General features: G+C 49.5%; 1 protein-coding gene across 2 annotated transcripts in view; it reads left to right on the plus strand.

Annotated features, from left to right (window-relative positions):
• CDH23 (cadherin related 23) overlaps positions 1–19,962 on the plus strand; it is a gene marked incomplete at both ends in the record, with an annotated part of 173,135 nt that overhangs the window by 71,919 nt on the left and 81,254 nt on the right. For both annotated transcript variants that reach the window (XM_082286522.1, XM_082286523.1), the window contains 3 exons: positions 4,015–4,093; positions 14,742–14,854; positions 16,788–16,976. In XM_082286522.1, coding sequence (XP_082142648.1) covers positions 4,015–4,093; positions 14,742–14,854; positions 16,788–16,976 — 381 coding nt within the window. The remainder of the gene's footprint in view (positions 1–4,014; positions 4,094–14,741; positions 14,855–16,787; positions 16,977–19,962) is intronic.

The raw sequence follows: 19,962 nt of genomic DNA on the forward strand, positions 1-19,962 counted from the left end.
TGGTTGATGTTGAATGTCATGGAAAGGAGGGGTTGTAAGGACTGGCACAGGCTGCCAGGGTAGTAGTGGAATCACCATCCCTGGAGGGATTTAAAAGCCATGTGGATGTGGCACTTGGGGACATGGGTTAGTGGTGGCCTTGGCAGTGCTGGGGGAATGGTTGGACTGGATGATCTCAGAAGGCTTTTCCAGCCTAAATGATTCTGCAATTCCATGTCCTCCAGACAAGTTGATAGGAGCTGGAGGAGACAGGCTATTTCCCCTTGCAGAGCTGCTGTGGTTCTGATGAGCGCCTGCTTCTGCACCTCATCTGGTGCGTGGTGCAGGCAGTGCTGCAGCTTCGCTTTGTGGGTGAAGGAGGAGAAATCCACTCTCCAGGAGACCAGCTGAAGGCTCTGAACCTGTGCTTCATCCCACAGGGAGCCACGTGAAGGCAAGAGTGAGGCCAAACCCCACTGGCACATGGCCCCAAGACCAGCAGTTGTACTTCCTTGCAGTAGAATGGTACAGATACATGTCAAACATCATTAAAACAGTTTTAATTCTTCAGCACCATCCCCCTCCTCCTCAGAAACTCCTTGAGTTGAAGAAATAATGTAGAATCAGTGCTGGTTTTGCCCTAGAGTCTCAATAGCTCCGAGTTAATTCTTTCTTACAATATTTTCAGCCCATCAGTGTGAACACTTTATTAAAAGCTCAGGGTTTTATTAAAAAAGGATTGATTTACCCCTGCCCCTCTTCAAAAAACCCAGAGATTTTGTTTGGATAATGTGCCATTCTTTATTTTCTTTCCCTTTTTTTAAGCATAGGCTTTCCCAGATTATTACTTTTCTAAACCTCCTTCCTCCTTCCCCAGAGGGGAAAAGTTATTCTGTTCTCTGTGTATCCAGCAGCCGAGCCCTCTCCTTGCAGCCACTGCTGTCTGCAGTAGACGGGCAAGGTGTGACTTGTTTTAAAAGAAAAGTCAGGAATATTTCGGAGTTTCTAAGAGCTGCAGGGTCTTGCCACAGATACCCAGGGCAGAGCTCTTGGTGCTGGAAGTCAGCCTGTGGTTTCTGTGAGTAAGTGGATCCTTGCCAGGTGTATTTAGCTGGAGGCGGTGAGAGGGTCCCCTCCAATTTAGGGTTGCAGTTGGCTGCCCTTGCTGCACTAAGATGGATTGTTGAAAGGAATGGTGTTGTGTTCCAATTGGGAATTGTTGAGATGTGGTTCATGGATGGTGATCTTTGCCATTGCGGTGTGGCTCCAGCACTTGGTACCCTCACTACAAAGCCAATCCTTACGGCATGGATGTTATTCCTACCCTGTGCCACTTGCTCATCCCCTTCCTGGAAGGCTCAAGATTGCTCCCAAACACTCTGGATGCTCAGGAAGGGACCGTCCATCCCCAGGAGGTGGCGTCTGCCAGTCTCGTGGACATTGGAAGAGTCTTGTGAAGGACCTGTCAGGAAGGATGGAAACCAGGTGGGATGTGAAGGATCTTGCTGTGGTTCCAGGAGACAGCATCCATGGATGGTAGGGAGCCGAGCACCGCTCCATCACGTGTTCCTTGGACACTGGTGAAACGTGGCTTATCCCCAGGAGAGGCTTGTGGAGCAGGAAGAGGAACATGGAGCTGCAAGGAGAGCAGGGGGAGCCCCAACACCAAAACCCAGCAGCATGATATCATCATCACAGGCCTGCCAAGGACAGGGTGAATTGCAGCATGGTCCCTCTCAGCCCTCATTCCTGTAATCAAATGTCTGGATAATTTCTTTCCTGTGGGCATCTCTGTGGCACACGCTGCTGAGATACCCGAATGAGATTCCCCCTCCACCCCTCCCAAACTTCCCCTGCTGCCACATCCACGTTCATCCTTTTATCTCTCCCTCCAGCCCTTCCCCTTGGCTCCTCCAGGAGGGGCCTCTCCCTCAGATAAAGCGGCCCATTGCTATTCCCCAGCCATCGCAGGGCCCTGCCTTCTCCCGCAGCTGCCTTCCCTCTGCAGGAGACAATTCCCATTCCGTGCTGCTCCCGAGCTGTGTGACAGGTGACGAGCAAGCTGTCAGACAGATCTGGTGCCTTCACCCACTGCCCCTTCCATGGGGGAGCTCCTGCTGCGCTGGGGAGGGGAGGGGGCTCACATCTGTCCTGTGGGACAGATTAAAGATTGTGTGGACTTTGATTCTGCTGAATATGAGTATAATGTATAATACAATACATAAGATACATTAATACATATAATACAACATACAGTAAATAATATATATATTATATATATAATACAATTATATGTATATGTATAGTATAAGGTATAATATATTATAATTTAGGCAAAACTATGCTGGGACAGAGCACACTGAAATGCATCACCCTTTTTTCTCCCCCACTTTGCCCTGCCCTCTTTTCCATATCCCCTGTTCTGCTTTCCTACCTGCTCCTTCCCCACTTTTCCAGTGGTTTTTCTCTCTCTGTACTCCTTGGGAAAGCACAGTTATTGTCAGTAATTTAGAGGCTCTCTGAGCGGCTGCTGAGCCTCACCAGCCGAATGCTGCTCAGAGGCCAGTGACCTGGGATTTATGGCTAATGTTCTCAGTTAATAACATGGATTTACTTAAGGAGTCCATTGAAATGCCCTCGGAGATCAGGGAACCGCAGCCTGCCTGGCCCTGGGAGCCTTCTTTATGGCCAGCAGCGGCATTGAGCCCACAGGGACACGGATCTGGAAGCCAGGGAAGATGGCAAGTCCCTGCTTTCCACCGGTGATGTTTCTGCCACAGCTTTCCCTTTGGCCTTCAAATGATGGATTGCAGGGCAAGCACAAGGCTGCCGACCCGCTCTGCTCCCTCATTAGATATGCAAATGCCTCTGCTGACATTTCCTTTGAGGGGAAAAAAAATTAAAAAATTTGCTGCTTTCCCCACTGTTAATAAGCCAATGAAAACAAGAACAGCTGAGTTGTAAATTTTTTCACACTACATTAATTACGGGCATGTGCATGTGTTGGTATTCACAGGGGCTCACTGCACTGCGGCGGTGGAAGTTGACTTATGGAGCAGGATATTTTTATTTCAAGAGCTAAACAAGAATTTTGGGTCCCTCTTATGTTCTTCTTGTCAGTTTTGGGGGACTCTTGGATCTTTCTGCTGGGCTATAGGAACAGTGTGTCCTGCAGGATGGAGGATGAAGTGGGTGAGCTGGCAGTTGCAGAAGCTCCTGCCTGTGGGCAATGCCTGGTTCTCAGCATCTGTCCAACCCTCTTCCTCAAGGGTTTCAGTTAAAATCTCTGCAGCTCACTTAGTTGTGCAGCTGGATGCTGATGGTCAGTGTGAGCATCCCTTATGGCTTGGGGTGCTTCATTTGAGGAACACAGTGGGAGAAGAGGACAGGCTGAAATTGGGAAGCCAGTGGAATATTAAACTGGTGTAGTGACCAAGCTGAAGGTCATAGTGAAAGGGAATCATTGCCTTTGGTTCTTGAGGGACTGCAGAATGAAAATCCCTGAGGCAGAGGAGCACATGCTGTTGCCTGTCAGCTGTGACTCTGTGAGGAGGCTTCTCCTGGCTTTCCCAAGGCTGCACCTTCAGTTCTTCCTTCCTCTTCTTCCTTCAGCAACAATAGCTGTGCTTGTCACAGTGACCTCACTTCAAATACTGCTCCTGTGGGCAGGGGAGGAGCAGCACAGGGACAGAGTGTGGTGGGGCTCTCTCCAGACACTGCGGAGACTTGCCCTGGCACAAACCTTCTGCACAGTGAAGCTCATCCTGTTCGGGGCTTTGCTTAGAGGACATGTCCTCCTGGTCACGCCCTCAGCATTCCCAGCTACATCCTGGCGTGGGTTAGCAGAGTTCTGCAGCTCACTCCAGAGTGATGAGTGGTGAGCCTGAACTGCTCCAAGGGCAGGTGATGGGACTTTTCCACGGCCTGCCATGTCCTAGGGCAGGTTATCCCTCAGCACCTGGCCCACGGCGATAGGTGCAGGCCATTCTGGGAGCTCCAGCAGTGCTGTGACACCTGTCCCCTGTCCCTCCCCAGGGTACCACTGTGCGGATGATAACGGCCATCGACCAGGACAAGGGACGTCCCCGGGGCATCGGCTACACCATCGTCTCGGGTGAGTCTTGGGGGACATGGAGGTGACTCCAGAAGGGATGGATGGAGGGGATAGCCCTGCAATAAGTCTTTGTACATCCCATCCCTGGGAAATCATGGAATAGAATAGACAGAATGACTTAGGATGGAAGGGGCCTTAAAGATGATTGTTCCACCCCCCCTACCATGAGCAGGGACATCTTCCACTAGACCAGGTTGCTCCAAGCAGATTTGACAATATCTCACACTGAAACCTTTCATTCCTGACGATGAACCACAAACAGCTCGGCTTCACACAATACCACGGAGGGGATTTTCTGTTCAGGAAGGGAACGCAAGTGATGATGGACTGAATGGCTCCTGGTGGTTTCTGTGGTGTTTCCCAAAAGCTTCGGAAGCTGGGATGCAAGGGCTGGGCCCGTGAGGGTACAGAGCTAGAGAATGAAGCTTAATTAAAGTGGTGGTGGCTTTCTGCCTTCTGACAGGCACATGGATTGAGCCTGCCTTTGCTGTCGGGCTCTGAAGGCTGGGAACCCTTCTTGGTGTGGATGAGCGGATCATTGCTGGGCAATGCTTGGCCCCTTTGGCTTCGCAGCCTGCGGATCCCTTCCGATGGCAACAGGGGCAGGGCAGGCTGGGAAGGTGTTTCCAGATAAAACACAGCTTCCTTATGGAAAGGCCAGTCTTGGGGGCTTGGGCCCGTTCATTTAAGATGCCTTGAGCTCAGCAATCTCTGCCATACCCCAGCAGACTTTGATGCTCACAGGGCTGCACTCAGATGCTGCTTTGGTGAGGACAGACAGACTGCTCGAGGTGACCCAGGCATGAGGGACCAGCTTGGTGGGTGTGGGTTGTAACCCTATTCCTGGCATCACTTTTGGGGGGGGCTTCTTCCCAGCAAGAAATGGCAGCAGTGCCTCCCCTCCCCACTGTGCCACATGCTCCTGGTGCTGCCTACACGTGCAGCAATAATTTCCCAGTTTCTTCTCCTTAAAGCCCAGCCTTTTCAAACCCTCTTTTAATCAGCCTCGAGGGTCAAGGTGATTTCACCCTGACTTTCAAGCGCACTGATCCTGACTGCAAGTATCCAGACTTTGAAGATGTGAGGATTATTTATTCCTCTAATTCCCTCTGCACTTTATTTGAGAGGTTCACCCAGATGGTGGGTAGCAGCTGGCCAGGGTGCAGCAGGGACTGTCTTTTGGCTGATACGGGATCTTTTTCACTGGAGACTGGACTGAAACATCAATCTAATTTTGCAGAGGTTGCTGAATTACGGTGAGGATGGTAAAATAGCTGTCAGCCTGGCCATCCTGGGTGGGCAGTGGGATGGTGGAAGGGGAACCAGGATGCTCTGGGATTCAGGTGGTGGTGGAATATGGAGAGACCTATAGGAAGATCACTGCACACAGCCTTGCATCTGCTTGTGTATGCCAAGAGCTTAACCCTTGCCCGCAGTCCTGCCTAGTGGGGACAGCTCTCCTGTCAGAGGATCCAGCAGAACAGATCAAAGAGTGATTAAACTACTTTGCACTATTATTTTTTTTCCCAAACATGAGAATTACAAAGTATTTTCTAACTGGCCAGGAATCCTCCTGTCGTCACCAGGGTCTCATGGAAAAGGGTTGGATGGGAATGATCAGCCTATAGACAGAGCTGATGTGACTTTCTCATGTCTGAGAGTCCAGACGCAGGACTGGAATCTAATGCAGTTCCAAAATCCTGCTCACCCAAGGCAAGCCTTTTTTTTTTGGCAGGCAGGTAAAGCCTAATTAATTTCTCATTATCCTCAATCATGATGGTAAAGGTCAGTGAGCAGATTTTTTGCCTGAGCTGGAAAATTTTTGTGGCAATTTTGCAAAAAAAAAAAGCCTAACATATGGGAACGGGGAAGCAAATTAAATTAGAAACCGACCATAAGCAAAAGTGAAAGTGGCTGGTAGAAGTAGTAATTATACCTGGCTCTTCAGCTCCCTTCCAGGAGGGGAGGTGGCAGTGATGCTGCTCCCATTTCCCTGCAGGGATGGGTGATGACTTTTCCCGGCTCTCACAGTTTTTTGGGCACAGGGTTAGCATGTGGCTGGTCTGATTTTGCCTTTTGGGCTTGTATATACAGCAGAAGAGAGATGAAAAGCAACCTGGCCGTCCATCATACCTTCAGTGTTAACACCTAAAGCATTGGTATGATTTGGAGGTGGGGTTTAAAAATTAATTTGGAATTGCTGCTATCCTGTTCAGCTCCATCCCTCGGGCAGCCACGGCCAGGGATGTACTGCAGCAGCTCTTATTTATACAGCTATCTCCAGCACAAGGTCCTCCCGTGACAGGAACACAATAAAACTAAAAGATTAACCATAACCACATAAAATACGACTGGAGATCTAACTTTATGCTGCCAGCTTACAAAGCTGTTAAGGCTGAGATGACGGAGGAGCACAGGTGTAGCTGTGCCATGGCTTTGGCTACTTGTCCTGCCTGCATTGGGAATAATTTCCATATCTAACAGGGAAATGCCATTCAGTTGTTATTCCCCCTTCCTTCCCATCAGAGTGTTTTAACTCCAGGAAAATGTACTTTTTCGCTTCACACTTCACAAGGAGTGGGCTCACTGCCTAGTTGAAAAAGAAATCCAGATTGAGACCTCACAGTTCAAGCCCCTCGTGCCAACAGGCTGGTCAGTGCCAGGGCTCCCATTGCTGCAAAGGGTGTTCCTGCTGCTTTTCCTGTGGCCAGAGCCCTGTGAAAGCCCTCCCTCCCCGGCTGCAGTGATGGGTTGGAGATGCTCAGCCACTGAGGTCAGGACTCTGTTTGAAGGACAGATAATTAATCCCGCAAAGTAATCCACAGCTCCTTTTTGGCAGATTTATGGAGATAGCCTCTGTACTGGGGACTCTGCCTCATCATCTTTCATTTCCCAGGCAAAGTGAGTGACTTGTTGTATAACACGACCTGTTCTAGATAAGGCTTTTCATTTAGGGGAACTCTCTGGGCTAACAGAGATTGATTTTCCCGGCGGAAATCGGGAGGGCCCTGGCGTTTTGGGCAGGATCAGCCCTGCAGACGGCAGTGTGTTTTCACATTTGCTGCTGCTGCACATCGCCTGGGGCATGGGGAATCCTCTGGCTCTTTAAGGGAAGGATTTTTAGCGTGAATTAAATGGCAATTTAATTAATAGGCGGGAGGAGACTTTGGCCCGCAAGCTTTTACTACGAAAACATATTGACTCACATGTTGCTGGCTAGCAGTAAACTTTGGGCTTCATTTATTTCCAGGATAGTCAGGAGACTTGGAGTCTCCAGGCAGGCGTATGTGAAGGTGACCTGTGCTGCTTGGGCAGGCACGGAAGGGTTAACCCGGGGGAAAGGGTCCCAAATGTCAGTCTCTGACTGCCTGACACATTTCAGGTGCAGTGATGGATGGGCAATGGGAGATTGCACAAGGGCAGTCCATACGTCCTTCCTGGGGCTTGGAAAGTCCTTCAGGAGAGAGGAGAGTGAGCTTTCTTTCAGTCAGAGAGCTGGTCCTTAGGGCTATTCACAAATCCTTAGGGTTGGGGGTTCCCTCCCCCTCCAAGTGGATTGTTTTATGGGACTGATGCAGTTTCTAGCAAAGCCTCTCTTCCTTAAGGTGGTCCATCCTGAGGGAAACATGAATTAAAAAACATTATTTGCACAATGTTATAGAAGTGTGACTTACAAAAGTGCAAGGGAAGCTGAAAAAAATTGTTCTCCATCTCCTGGATTTCCTGCTAAAGAATAAAATGTCATATATATAAATATTTTTTTCTGTATTAAAAAAAAAATATATATATGAGTAAAAATTAGTGCAGTAGCTCAGAACATGTTTCCCATGCTCTTAACAGAGCCAGTGTGCCCCACTGCCTTCCTTATGAAAGTGCAGCATGAATCCTTGAGGAAAGGTCAAGTGGCCAAAGAGGTCTCCATGCCCTCAGCTGCTGACATTGCCCTGCGTAACTTGACCTGACTTAATAAAGAAGGCAGAGCAAAGCAACCACTTCCCTAAAACCCTTAAACCAGGCATCAGGTAGAACCCTTGGAAGTGGGGACCTGCTCATTTTACTATTCCCTACATCGCGCCAGCTTTTTCCCACATTAGACTCGCTCGGTGAGCTACCGGGGTCTTAAAGCTCTCATAAATTACACCTGCTGGGAGGGCCTTCCAGTGTGATTTAAAGGCAGCCATCACAGCAGAACATTTCTGTAGGAGGACACACTGATGGGTGGAAAAGTGCTTTGCGCCACGTTATCCATCAAAAGCTGTTTTTCCTACCCTGCCAATGCAAGAGGATGAGACAGCACAAAGCAAAGATGGTGGCTGCGGTCACAGCCCCTCTTTCCTTGGCTCAGTTGCTCCCCATCTTTCTCCACGCTGTTAATGATGTTTTGTTGTCACATTGGCATCTGGCTTCGGCTCCCTGGCAATCCAGGAATCATTGGAAAGAGATATGATTGGGATAATGGTTTGCATGGCAGGTGGTCCCCCAGCAAATGGCCCTTGGTAATTAAAACTATACATTCCCTTTTATGTGTAAATAGGAAAAAAAAGCATATTTTCTGTTTAATTTCTGAGACTTCCTATTTAACTTGTGGTATTTAATGTGTATTCAAGGCTGAGCAACCTGGTCTAGTGGAAGGTGTCCCTGCCTGTGGCAGGGGCTTGGAATGAGATGATCTTTAAGATCCTTTCCAACCCAAACCAGTCTGGGATTCAATATTGACAACCGGTGGAGAAAGATGAACCAGGACCACCTCTGTTCATGTTGTGGCTATAAAAAGCAACTGGTTCTGAGATGGTTTTCAATGGAGGAATTTCAGAAAGCTATGGAGCCTGGAGATGTGAGGTTTACATCAAAAAGCCCATTTTAGATGATGTGGGGGAATGATGGTTGTGGTCCAAGACTCAGCATCCTTTTGTGTGAAGAATTACACTCAGAGCAGAAACTCTGCAGGCTCTGTACTCTCTGGTACTTGGCCACAGCTCCCAGGAAATTTGGGAGGGAGAAGATTGCACCTTGGTGATAAATATCTCCTTTTATTTCCTTGTACTGTACATTCCATTCTAAAAAAGGGAACTATGCAAGCATGTGATCTGGAAGATCAGGAGTTCTGCTGGTTGTGCTAGGATGGACAAATCCTTTGGGAAAGATACTAAAAAGGCCTGTTTGCAGAGCAGGCATGTGAGAAGGAGCACTGGCACACAGCTTTGTGCTCGGATCTGTTACCCCTAAGAGCTGCATCTTCCCAGAAGAGCAGCAAACCAAAGTCCCGAGCAGGAGAAAGGGGCACTGTTTCACTGTTCTATACAGCAACTCGATTTCCCGGAAAGCTCAGACTGTAATAACCCCTTTTCCTTTGGAAATGACTTGTTGCCTTTGAATTTAAGCACAGGGCAAGGTCCCTGCCCTGGCAGTGCTTCCCTGCCTGTGGCCAGGGGGCAGAGACTCAAGGTGAAGAGCAGCAGGGTGCTCACGGCAGCTGATGGACTATTTATACGCTAATAACTGTGTCTGTTGCTGACTCCATGAACCACATCCAACAGCATCTATTTCGGTGCCGAGGAGCCCTGACGGAGCACATTTCGATTAATAAATTATCCGGAGCAAGGTGTGTGATGGGTTCCCCTTTCACATCTCATGAAAGTCACCCGCTCCAAGTTCAATGGCGGCTTCCCAACATGAGCAGCCCTTCCTGCAGAGGGGGTGGGAAAATTATCCTGCCCAGGGAAAACAGCTTGCCCTGACTGACAGGTAGCTCTTCACTAGAGCAGGACAGTAGCTGCATCTCTCCCTCTGAACAATTTGAACATGCTCAAAGGCTAAAGGGGTAGGGAGGAAGGAGGAGATATTGATGTCTTCTTTATTTTTCCCCCTTTTTTTTTTCCTTTTTCTTCCCCCCCTTCTCTGGGTTTGAGCCAGTACTTTTAATGGCCTTTTTAAACTGAGAGCTTGGCTGAGGGCAATTAAACATTATGGCTCTCATCTATAAAACCCCTCGTTATAGCAGTGTTTCTCCAAAATGACACCTATGCCACCATCCATTCCTCAATGAGCCTGGAAAAACATTCGGAATGGGCTTCTGTGATCCATCCCATTGCTCCCAACCCAGCATCCCGTCAGTCCCTGCCTTCTCGGCTGCAGTGTATGCAGGAGCTGCTGCTGTCCCTGTACCTGCACATGGACAGGTGGATGGGAAACTTTTCCTTCTACTTGACCCATGTCACAACAAAAAGCTGGGTTTGTAGGCCCTGAGCAAGCCTGGTCCTTGCTGGGTGGGAGCAACAGGTCTGTCAGAAGTGGATTCATACTGCTGTCCCAAAGGTCTCAATTTTTTTGTTGTTGTCATTCTCCCCTTCACTCTGTCTTTTTGATATTTAAAACATTTTGTCCTTTGTTTTCCTTCTCTCTGCTCTTCTTCGCACTTTGCTGCCCAGCCTTTCCCTTCCTGTCCTTTAATTTCTGCCAGGTCCCTGTGTGTCCCTCTGGTCTCTCCAGAAAGACACAGTTGGCTAATTTCCCCCCACCTTATTTTTTTTCCCCTTGTTCTCAGGAAAGTGAAGGCGTGTGAAGATGATTAGAGAGATTTTGCAAGGAAAATGTCTCGGGAAATGGGCATTAGGATCACTGGTCAGAGCAGTGAGGAAGTGGTGGTTGGAGAGGTATTGTAGAGGAAATCATGAAAGGCCTCTGGGGGATAAGTTTGGAGACACCTCTTTCCTTAAATTTGCAAATTCACAAAGTCAGGAATTCTCTGCTAGCAGAAAGGAAGCCCTAGTGGGCGTAGGATGAGTATCTGATGCTGTTGGGGAGGCTGAGATAAAGAAAAGCCTCTGGTGTGCAGCCTGGGAGGCCTTTGGGTCCCCAATTTAGTTGGTCATCTGTACCCACGCCCTTCGCAATAAACCGCATGTTCCAAGACCCCCGGACTACAGAGATCTCTCGTCTCCATCCGTCCCCGACCGTCCGAACCCGCACCGAGCGTCCCCAACCGAGCCCCCCTGTTCCTACAGTCTGGCGCCCAACGTGGGGCTGCACTATTTGGCAGCTGAGAAGCGGGAGGCTGCGGTGGATACAGCAGGGTGCGGTCTGGGGCCACGGAGGCGGGCGGCGGCGGCAGAGCTGCTCTGTCGGCAGGAGATGGTCTCGGGGCGGCGGGAGGCAGGAGGGCCGGCGGCTGGATCACGGCGTGCTGCCGCTGGGAGCTTGTAGGCTGGGCTGGGGTGGGTGGTGGTGCGGCGGGCAGGAACGACGCTGCCGGAGCGGCGGTGCCGGGAGACGGGGTTAGATGCTGTCGTAGGAGCAGTGTCCTTGCTCAGGGGTCCGTCGTGGGGGGCTGGCCAGGCACTCCACTCGGCGCTCAGGACGCTGCTTTTGGGTCCTCTCTCAGAGCTCCGGTTTGAGGCGTCGCGTGGCAACGGCTTTCCGTGCTCAGGACCTCACGGGTGGGTCACACTAAGAGCTCCAGTGCGGGCGGTGCTGAGCACTACTCGCCTGTGCTCGGGGCGCGCGGCAGGGTCCCTCCTTAGAGCTCCGGTCGGCACTGCTTAGCAGCGTGTCCGTGCTCGAGGGGTGCCACGGCAAACTTCCTCAAAGAGCTCCAGGGAGCCGCTGCGCAGCAGTGGCCGCCTGTGCTCGAGGACTGCCAGGCAATTCCCTCCAAGAGCTCCAGGTAATCCCCGTGCTCGAGGGCTGCCTCGGCAGAATTATAGAGCTCCGGCTTTTACGATGCTCAGCAACGGTATGCCGTGCTCACGACACGTTCTAGGTGGCTATAACTGGTCTTTTAGTTACCGTCCATGGAGAAGTCTCCCACAGATGGAGAAAGCTGAACCGAGCCTTCAATCACGTTGTGCGCCAGACTGACGGTTCTTGGGGGGTTCGGCAATCACGATGGGCGCCAGACTGTAGGAGCAAGGGGGTTCGGGACGCTGGGTGCGGGTTCGGACGGTCGGGGACGGATGGAGACGAGAGATCTCTGTAGTCCGGGGGTCTTGGAACATGCGGTTTATTGCGAAGGGCGTGGGTACAGGGGCACTGCTTAGAGCTGCAGCTGGCAGCTCTGAGCAGGCCCAAGAGAGCAAGAGAGTAAGCGGGTAAGCAAAGAGAGAATAGTAAGAGTCTACAGTAAGAGTGTATAGTAAGAGAGTCTAGTAAGAGAGAGAGCATGAATGTAGTAAAAAGGTGTCTGAAGTCCTGGTTACAATACAATAAATCATCTTCTGTACTGAATATTCTAATTGTCACTAACCAATCTAATACAAGATACAAATCCTATAGCATTTACATACAGCCTATAAGAGTTCTTATATTACCATAGAGTGTTACATCTTAACTCCTAAAAACTACTCTTTGGACCCCTTCTGCTGAGCTAGTAGGGTCTGCTCTGACCCTTGGACCTGCCTGCAAGCAGAGGGTATTGTTCAATCAAGAGGGGATTACATTCAGTCGGCCATACCATTGTTTTCCAGTTGTTCAGTAACTAAGACTTGGTATCTCAAAGGTGGCTTTCATTTCGATGTTGCTTATAGTTTTCATATTCCCAAAATCTTTTGTCAGGCAATCATATTTATAAGGCCTTCCTGTTTCGTCTTCCCCAACAGTCATCCTTCAAAAAGTGACTGTGGTCAAATATGAAATGCATTAACCATTTTTAGGACACGGAACACAGCGCTGTGTTCGGTCAAATTCCTGTCCTATTGACCTAATTCCACTAAATTCCATTGTTCCTGCATTTTTTTACACTTTATATTAGGGGGAGGTGACCCCGAGGTGTAAACTTGACCGTGGCACCCTGGTATCCTGGAGCATTTAAATGCCTCACAGCATAGTCCAATCCATCTTGTGGAGTGCCCTTCAGAGCTGGGATCGGAAGAAGCTTCCTAAGGAGTCAGCCATAAATTACAGTGCAGGAGTAGGAAGTCAGGATGGAAAGAGGGGAATTATCCAAGGGAGGAAGCTGGAGATCTTCATGTACAGTGGCAAAAGATTAGGAAAAAAACCAGCAAGGCTGCTCCTAATATTTTAAGTAGCCTGGCATCAGCTCATTAAGCTGGTGAGAGGTCAGTGGGGCATTTCGGATGGAGAGAAGAGAGGACCAAGGACAGGAATGGGAGGAATTTGGTCCAGGAGGAAGATAGAATGGCTCAGTAATGGGGAGAAAGGTATTAAGGCAGTTAGGGCTCTGGGAGAGAGAGGAGAGGCCAGGTGGCTCCTGGGGTGGGAGGGAATGGCCAGACCTGGAGACTTTGGCCATCCTGAGAAAGGTGCAGCTGTGATCAAACAGAGGTTGGAAGGGAATGAGGTGGATGCTGAGTGAACTTTCTGCGGCAGAAGATCTGTCTTGCAGCTCCCTTCCAGGGAAATGACAAATGCTGTGTGTGTTTCGTTCATGCTGAGATGTATTGAGAAGACAGGATTTATTTTTTACTTCCTTTTGACTGGGATGACTGGAATGTACCTGAAGGGTTTCCTGGCTCCCGTCTGGGTCTGGATCAGGGGTTTCTGCATGCCTTAAGATGCTGAGGGGAGCTGTGTGGGTGACCATATGCCAGGATATAACCTCCTAGGTCGTCACTAATTCAGCAGACTGCTCTGGTTTTGTGTCAGGCTGGTGTCAGGCTGGTGTCAGGTGTCCCAGGCTCCACACACCAATTGCTTGCTTTTGTCTGGCTCACAGGGAGAGCACCTGGAGTTGTCACAAGTGCATTCCCAGAGGAGGACATTGTCCTTTTAGTATCTGCTGGCCATGAGACTCGAGTGTTGTCTTAATCCTCTCTGGGTGTCTAATTCCAGAGGAGAATTCAAGCTGGGGATGGGATGGTCCATGGAGGCAGCCCAGCCCTCTGTGGCATCCTGGCTGGTTGCTTGTATGTAGGGACAGGGGCCAAATTTGGTTCCAGTAGAGGAAAACCAGGCAGCTGCACAAGGTCAACGTATCTGGCAAGAGCATAAAAGCAGGGCAAGAGCCTGCACTACTTTGCTGATACTTTCCCTGGCTTCAAATACATCCAGCTAAGAAATTCCTGAGCTTTGTGAGGCTTCTCTATTACTTGATAGAATTTTTTTCTTTCTTTAAGCTCTTCAGCCTCTCCTTGAATACATGTGGACTTGTATCCCCCTCAGCACCCTCTGGCAAGAGGTCCCACAGCTAAACCACCACCTGTAATGTGGAGAATTCCTTGTGAGCTTGGTTCATCTGTGCTTCCCTGTGATTATCCTGGACTGGTGTCCCTTAACTCCTGTATTTTAGGAGACAGGCCATGCCCACCCTGGGAACATGGTACCCTGCGAATGCAGGTGGTCACTCAGAGGGAAGCAGCTGGATTTGGTCCTGCTTTCAGCTTTGCTGTTGCACGTTTTAATAACTAAACCCCTTTGAAATTCTTCAGCTGCTTCCAGCATTGGCAACTTTTGACTGTGGAGGAAGAGCCCCATTTTGAGCCCTAAGCCGGGGCAGATGAGAGGAGGAGAGGAGTGTTAGAGCCATGACATTTTAAAGCACATTGGAATGGTATGCCAGGTTCCCAGAGCCCAGTGCAGCCTGTGCCCAGCTTGGAGCTCATGTCCTCCTGCTTCTCTCCCTCTGTTAACCCCAGCACTTTTTGGGATCAGCTGTGCCAGCTGCTTGTGCTCACATTCCTGTTATTTTTCTCAGGTAACACCAACAGCATCTTTGCACTGGACTACATCAGCGGAGCCTTAACCCTGAATGGGCCCCTGGACCGGGAAAATCCCTTCTACAGTACTGGATTCATCCTCACAGTGAAGGTGAGCCCTCCTCCAGCCAGGAAGCACATTGACAGAGCAGGATGCAGAGGGCATCCTGCCTGGGGACAGCCCCTTCCAGGTAGTGCTGCAAACCTGGGATATGTTGTTCTCTTGGGCATGCAGAGCCATGATGTGCTGGCCAAGGCAGGTGAGATGTTAAGCACAGCCGTCTTGCCTGGTGGCCCAAAATATCATTCACTCAATATGGATGTATAAGGGCATTTTTGGTGTCCTGCCTGTGGCCGTGTCTTCTGGCAGCATGCAGATACCCCGAGGTTGCATATAGCACCAGACACATATTCAGGCACCTGAATTGTGCCTGCTTTTGCCTGTTTCCCCTCTTTCTCCCCACCAAAACCCTGGATAAACATGACATTTTGTCTCGTCAGCAGGCAGTGGTGTAACAGGGCATCATCTGTGCCTGCCCAGCGCGGGGAGGGAGTGATGCTGCAAGTTGCCTTCTCAAGAAAAGGCACTGGAGCGTGGCTTTCCAGCCCCACCTGAGAGTGGCTCCCTGGCTCTGCTCACAGCCCTGTAATTAAAATCAATACTAAGCTGGGCAGCTGGTTGGAAACACATTTAGAAGTATAGATTCTGCTGGGCCAGGGTAGGGAAAAATCAGCGGTGTAGGAAGGGTCATTGATTGTGAGGGAGGCAGCCAGCACACCGCCTTCTTGTTTTGGCAAGAGTGATGCTTTTTTGGAGGGGGGCAAAGAGACAAGAAATCACCCCTCTAGGTCCCAGACACAGTTCATACCATGGGGCTTTGTGTGTGAGGAAGAGATCCTCACCCATCCGTAGTATCTTTTTATTCAGGCTTTTGTAGTTTCAAAAATCAAGACAGGGAGGATTGTCTGATTTTAATAGGGACAAAAATATCTGTTTAATCTTGGAAAGGTTTGTGAGCCTGAAAACTTGCCCATTTTCCTCCCTGCATGATAATGAAGTTCCAACCATATTCTGTTGATCTGATAGATTTCTATGTCCTATCCCCACAAATTTCGCATCCTCCCGCAAATGCCAGCTCTCTGTGTCCCGCATCCCCAGGACCCAGAATGTTCTCTGCTGCTCTCATCCTGGAGCACACAGTGAAAATACAGCTGGATTGCTCCTCGCTGGGATCAGCCTGTTCTGCTGTTGTGTGCAGAAGCAGTGAATAGCAATGAGCCGTGTGGGTCGTGATAGCGTTGCTTTTCCATGCCCACAGCAAAGCAAGATTATCCAAAGGACAAGAGGAGGGACTCAGCTTGAAAAGGCTGTTCCATGAGTCTTGCTTCTCTGGCATTAAAATCTGCGCTCTTTCCTTTTGGGAAGGCAGAACTAAAGTCCTTCTTGAGACAGAGGTGTGATGTGGACTCATGACTCAGCTCTGTATTTAGACACGTGTTGCCAAACCTATTTTAAGGTCTAAATCTTCTTTTCCTCTGGTGCCCTAGTTTTCCATCCCTATGTTTTTTAGCATCCTGTGTGGTTCACTGTCAGCTCCCATCCCCAGGGATGGCTGAGGAGAGATCATTGAGCCTTCCTTTATTTTGCGGACTGTCCCCTGCATCTCACAAGGGATATTTATTTTTGTTTAAAATGCTTGTGGCAGAGAAAACTCCTACTTGTTCTTCTGTGACTCCGGATCCTGCCAACCTGTGGCGTGATAGAGGCAAGTGAGAACTTGGCCACAGCCATCCCAAGGGAAATGTTAAACCCCTGGGAAGTTTTGTGAGAGTATTGTGGGACCAAAGCATGGGTGATGGGAGAGCTGGGCCAACATCTCTGTGTGTTAATGGGACAATGGCAGAGCCAGCTGGGCAGTCTTCCATGGCAAAGTGGAAGAAGAGAAAGCTGCAAGTGTCTCTCACCACACCATGCACCATACACACTTTCTTTTACATTTATTCTTTCTGAAAAATAAAGGCTCCCCTGCTTTCTCTCCTTGCAGGGGACGGAGCTGAACGATGACCGCACTCCCTCCAACGCCAGCGTCACCACCACCTTCAACATCCTGGTCATTGATGTCAACGACAATGCTCCCGAGTTCAACAGCTCTGAGTACAGCGTGGCCATCCCAGAGCTGGCCCAGGTGGGCTTTGCCCTTCCCCTCTTCATCCAGGTGCAGGACAAGGATGAGGTGAGGTATCCTGTCCCTCCTTTGCGGGGTAGCACTGGTTTGGTTTTGGGCTGTGCAGGGGAGAAGTCGTCGAGGAACCTGTGATGAAGTGCATGGTTCTGTCCCAACATCCACTTTTTCAGTTCTTAACGCTGCCATTGCTCTGTTTGCTTGTGTACCCCAAGTCCAGTTTCCCTCCCCAGGGTGCAGGCATGGCACAAGCTCTAATGCAGCCAGGACTATACAGCCCCTGAGAGCCAGAAAGTAGGATTGTCTGGGAGGCTGAGCCCCGCCTGCTTCTGAGGGCTCTTGTCAGGCAGTGCATTGCCAGTCTGGTTTAGCAAAGGAGTTTTTCTTCTGGGCCCCCAGGGGACCTGCCAGGGACAGGGAAGACAGGAGCCGCAAGCTCTCTGCCCCGGCTGCTGAGGGAGAGGTGCTGCTGCTGTCACAGAGGAGGTAAGGGATGCTCATCAGCATGGGGAGGACTGGGATACCAGTTCATCACTGCAAACAAGCCAGGAGCGTTGGAGGCTTGTTCCTCCCACGTGTCAGTGGAGCTCCTATTTGTCACGCGCCGATCTGTGCCGTGTTAGGGATTGCAGCTTGTTTTCCAGCCTTGGGCTCCCAGCCTTCAATTACTCTGATTATTTGACTTGTGCAGTTCACGTCTGGCTGCTCCTGTGTGCTGGTCCCCCCCCAGCCCTGCCATGCTGCCGGGTGTCTGCTCCAAACTAGTGCTGACACCTCATGGTGAGCTGTCCAAAATCCCTTGGAAAGGCTCTGCCTGCAGGCTCCTGCTGTTCCCATTCTTCTTCAGGCTGAGCAGGAGATGAGAGGAGAGGATTTGTCAGAATAAATGGCATCGTAGAATGTTTTGGGTTGGAAAGGACCTGAAAGATCATCTCGTTCCAACCCCCCTGCCACAGGCAGGGACACCTTCCATTAGACCAGGTGGTTCAGAGCTCCATCCAGCATCATGGCAAAACATCATCAGGGTGTTTTCCTGATGCTTCAGGTAATGGGAAACAAAACATCCTCCCCTGGCCCCCCAAATCCCAGTGAGTCAGTTAAAATGTGCATCTTTTCAGATGCCTTTTGTGACTCAGAAGATATACTTGCTGTTTCCTAGCCCGGGGTGGAGTTCACCCCGTCTCATCAAGCCACCCAGAAATCCCATTTTTTTTCATCTGAAGTGATTATGACACAGAACTAATAATCTACTGGTGACATGATGTCACCATACAGGAGTTATGAGTTCAGCCTGAAGAGGTGCAGATGAGCTATTAAGCAGATAAAGAGACTGTTTTTTCTTGAAAATGTCAATTGCTAATAAAGAAGATATGGATATGACAGATGCTTAGGATAGTTTCTGAATAGAGATGCTGTCATGCTTTATGAGAGATGTCAGCAGATCCATTCTTGAAGGGCATTGTAACACTTCTGTTTGTGCCACCAGGATGAAGGATCTGTCATTATTTCTGGTTAAAAGCTCATTTTATTGGAGTGACTCCCATTCAAGAATTCACTTTTCAGCCTTGCTAATTTTAAAATGGGAGAATAAAAAATAGCCTTGCCTTCCACATCGCACCAGCAAAAAATAGATGCTGTTCTTTTGATGTATTTCTTTAACTTCCTGAGATTTCCCCAAAAGAATTGGCTGAGATTTTTAAAACTGCTGAGAGAGGATCTCTTGTGCTGAGGGAGTCTGAAGGAGTTTTACTGTACAAGTCTTCAGAGAACATCATATTAGCACAGATTGCTTTCACCATGGCATTATTTTCACTGATAAGAAGGAGAGGAGAGCTGATTCTTGGAATATCTGGAGAGAGAAAAGTTACAAGCAATTGGTTACTTTTTTTCTGCATTATCCTGCAATGGATCTTCCTTATTTCCTCTCATGGATGCTTGCAACTGGGTTAACCATCAAGGTAGCACTTTGGGGGGAAAAATGGGGAGAAGATGCCCGGGTTGTGAAAAAGATGTGTGTGAGATAGAAGTAGGACTGCACCTACAGCCAGCACTGCTTCCCAGAGAAGTATTTCTAGAACTCTGAAGACCCATCAACTTTCAGTGAAAAAACTAAAGAAAGGTTAGATAGTTGCCTGACAGTGATATTTTGGATGCTCAAGTACCCTGTGAGAGCTGTGAGGGTTTTACAAACCATCTGGATTTGAGGCAGCTGAGGTGGCACCGGGCTCTCTCATCTTTCCGTGGATGCAGGGGTGGGAGGATGTCTTGGCAAGGACCTAGGTCTTCAGGCAGGGATGTGACTGAGGACGTGGCTGACAGAAGCTATTCTGGCAGCACTAGCTTCATGCTGGAGATGACACAACTCATTTGTGTAAGGGGCAGAGGGAAACAAGAAGAGAATTATGCACATCTCCAGGGAAAGCAGAGAGAGAAATAAATGAGAGCAGATGGGTTGAGACATGGGAGATCAAAACTGGAGTCTTTGGGAAGATCACTTTGCTCGAGTTTGTCTCCTGCCTCCCAACTTATGTCATGAAGTCCTGGGAGAGTCCCTTGGCAGATTGGTTTCTTTTCTGAGCCAAGCCCCCCAGCCTTGTTCTGGCCCCTCCAGAAAATTCAGGCACTGCTCCTTCAGCGCTCCAGCTTGTTGAGGTCCTGCTTGGATGGAGCAGCCCACGCCTGGACCTTGCTCCGTGCAGGAGTCCTGTGGCGCTGGGTGGTTTTGGGGAGCCTTCCTGTCATTGTGCCTTTGTAGAGCTGGGCCTTTAAAACACACCGTGTGGGCTGCCAAGGCTGTTAAACAGGGTTTTTCATAACAAGGCCCACACAGCCTTTTTTAACTGTGGGGTTTTTGGTCTTTCTTTCTTCTGGTGTGTTTTGCACAAACTGAAATGATGGCTTTTGGAAGGAGTCAGATTAAACAATTCAGCAAAGCACTTAAAAATGCATTTCCGAGGCACACAAGACCACATTGAAAGCCTGTGCTTGGATTTCCCTCTGTGTTGTAAGTGCCTTTCTGCAGCTTGGCTGGCATTAA

The sequence above is a fragment of the Coloeus monedula genome, assembly GCF_965178545.1.
Source record: "Coloeus monedula genome assembly, chromosome: 8".
NCBI classification, from domain to species: domain Eukaryota; kingdom Metazoa; phylum Chordata; class Aves; order Passeriformes; family Corvidae; genus Coloeus; species Coloeus monedula.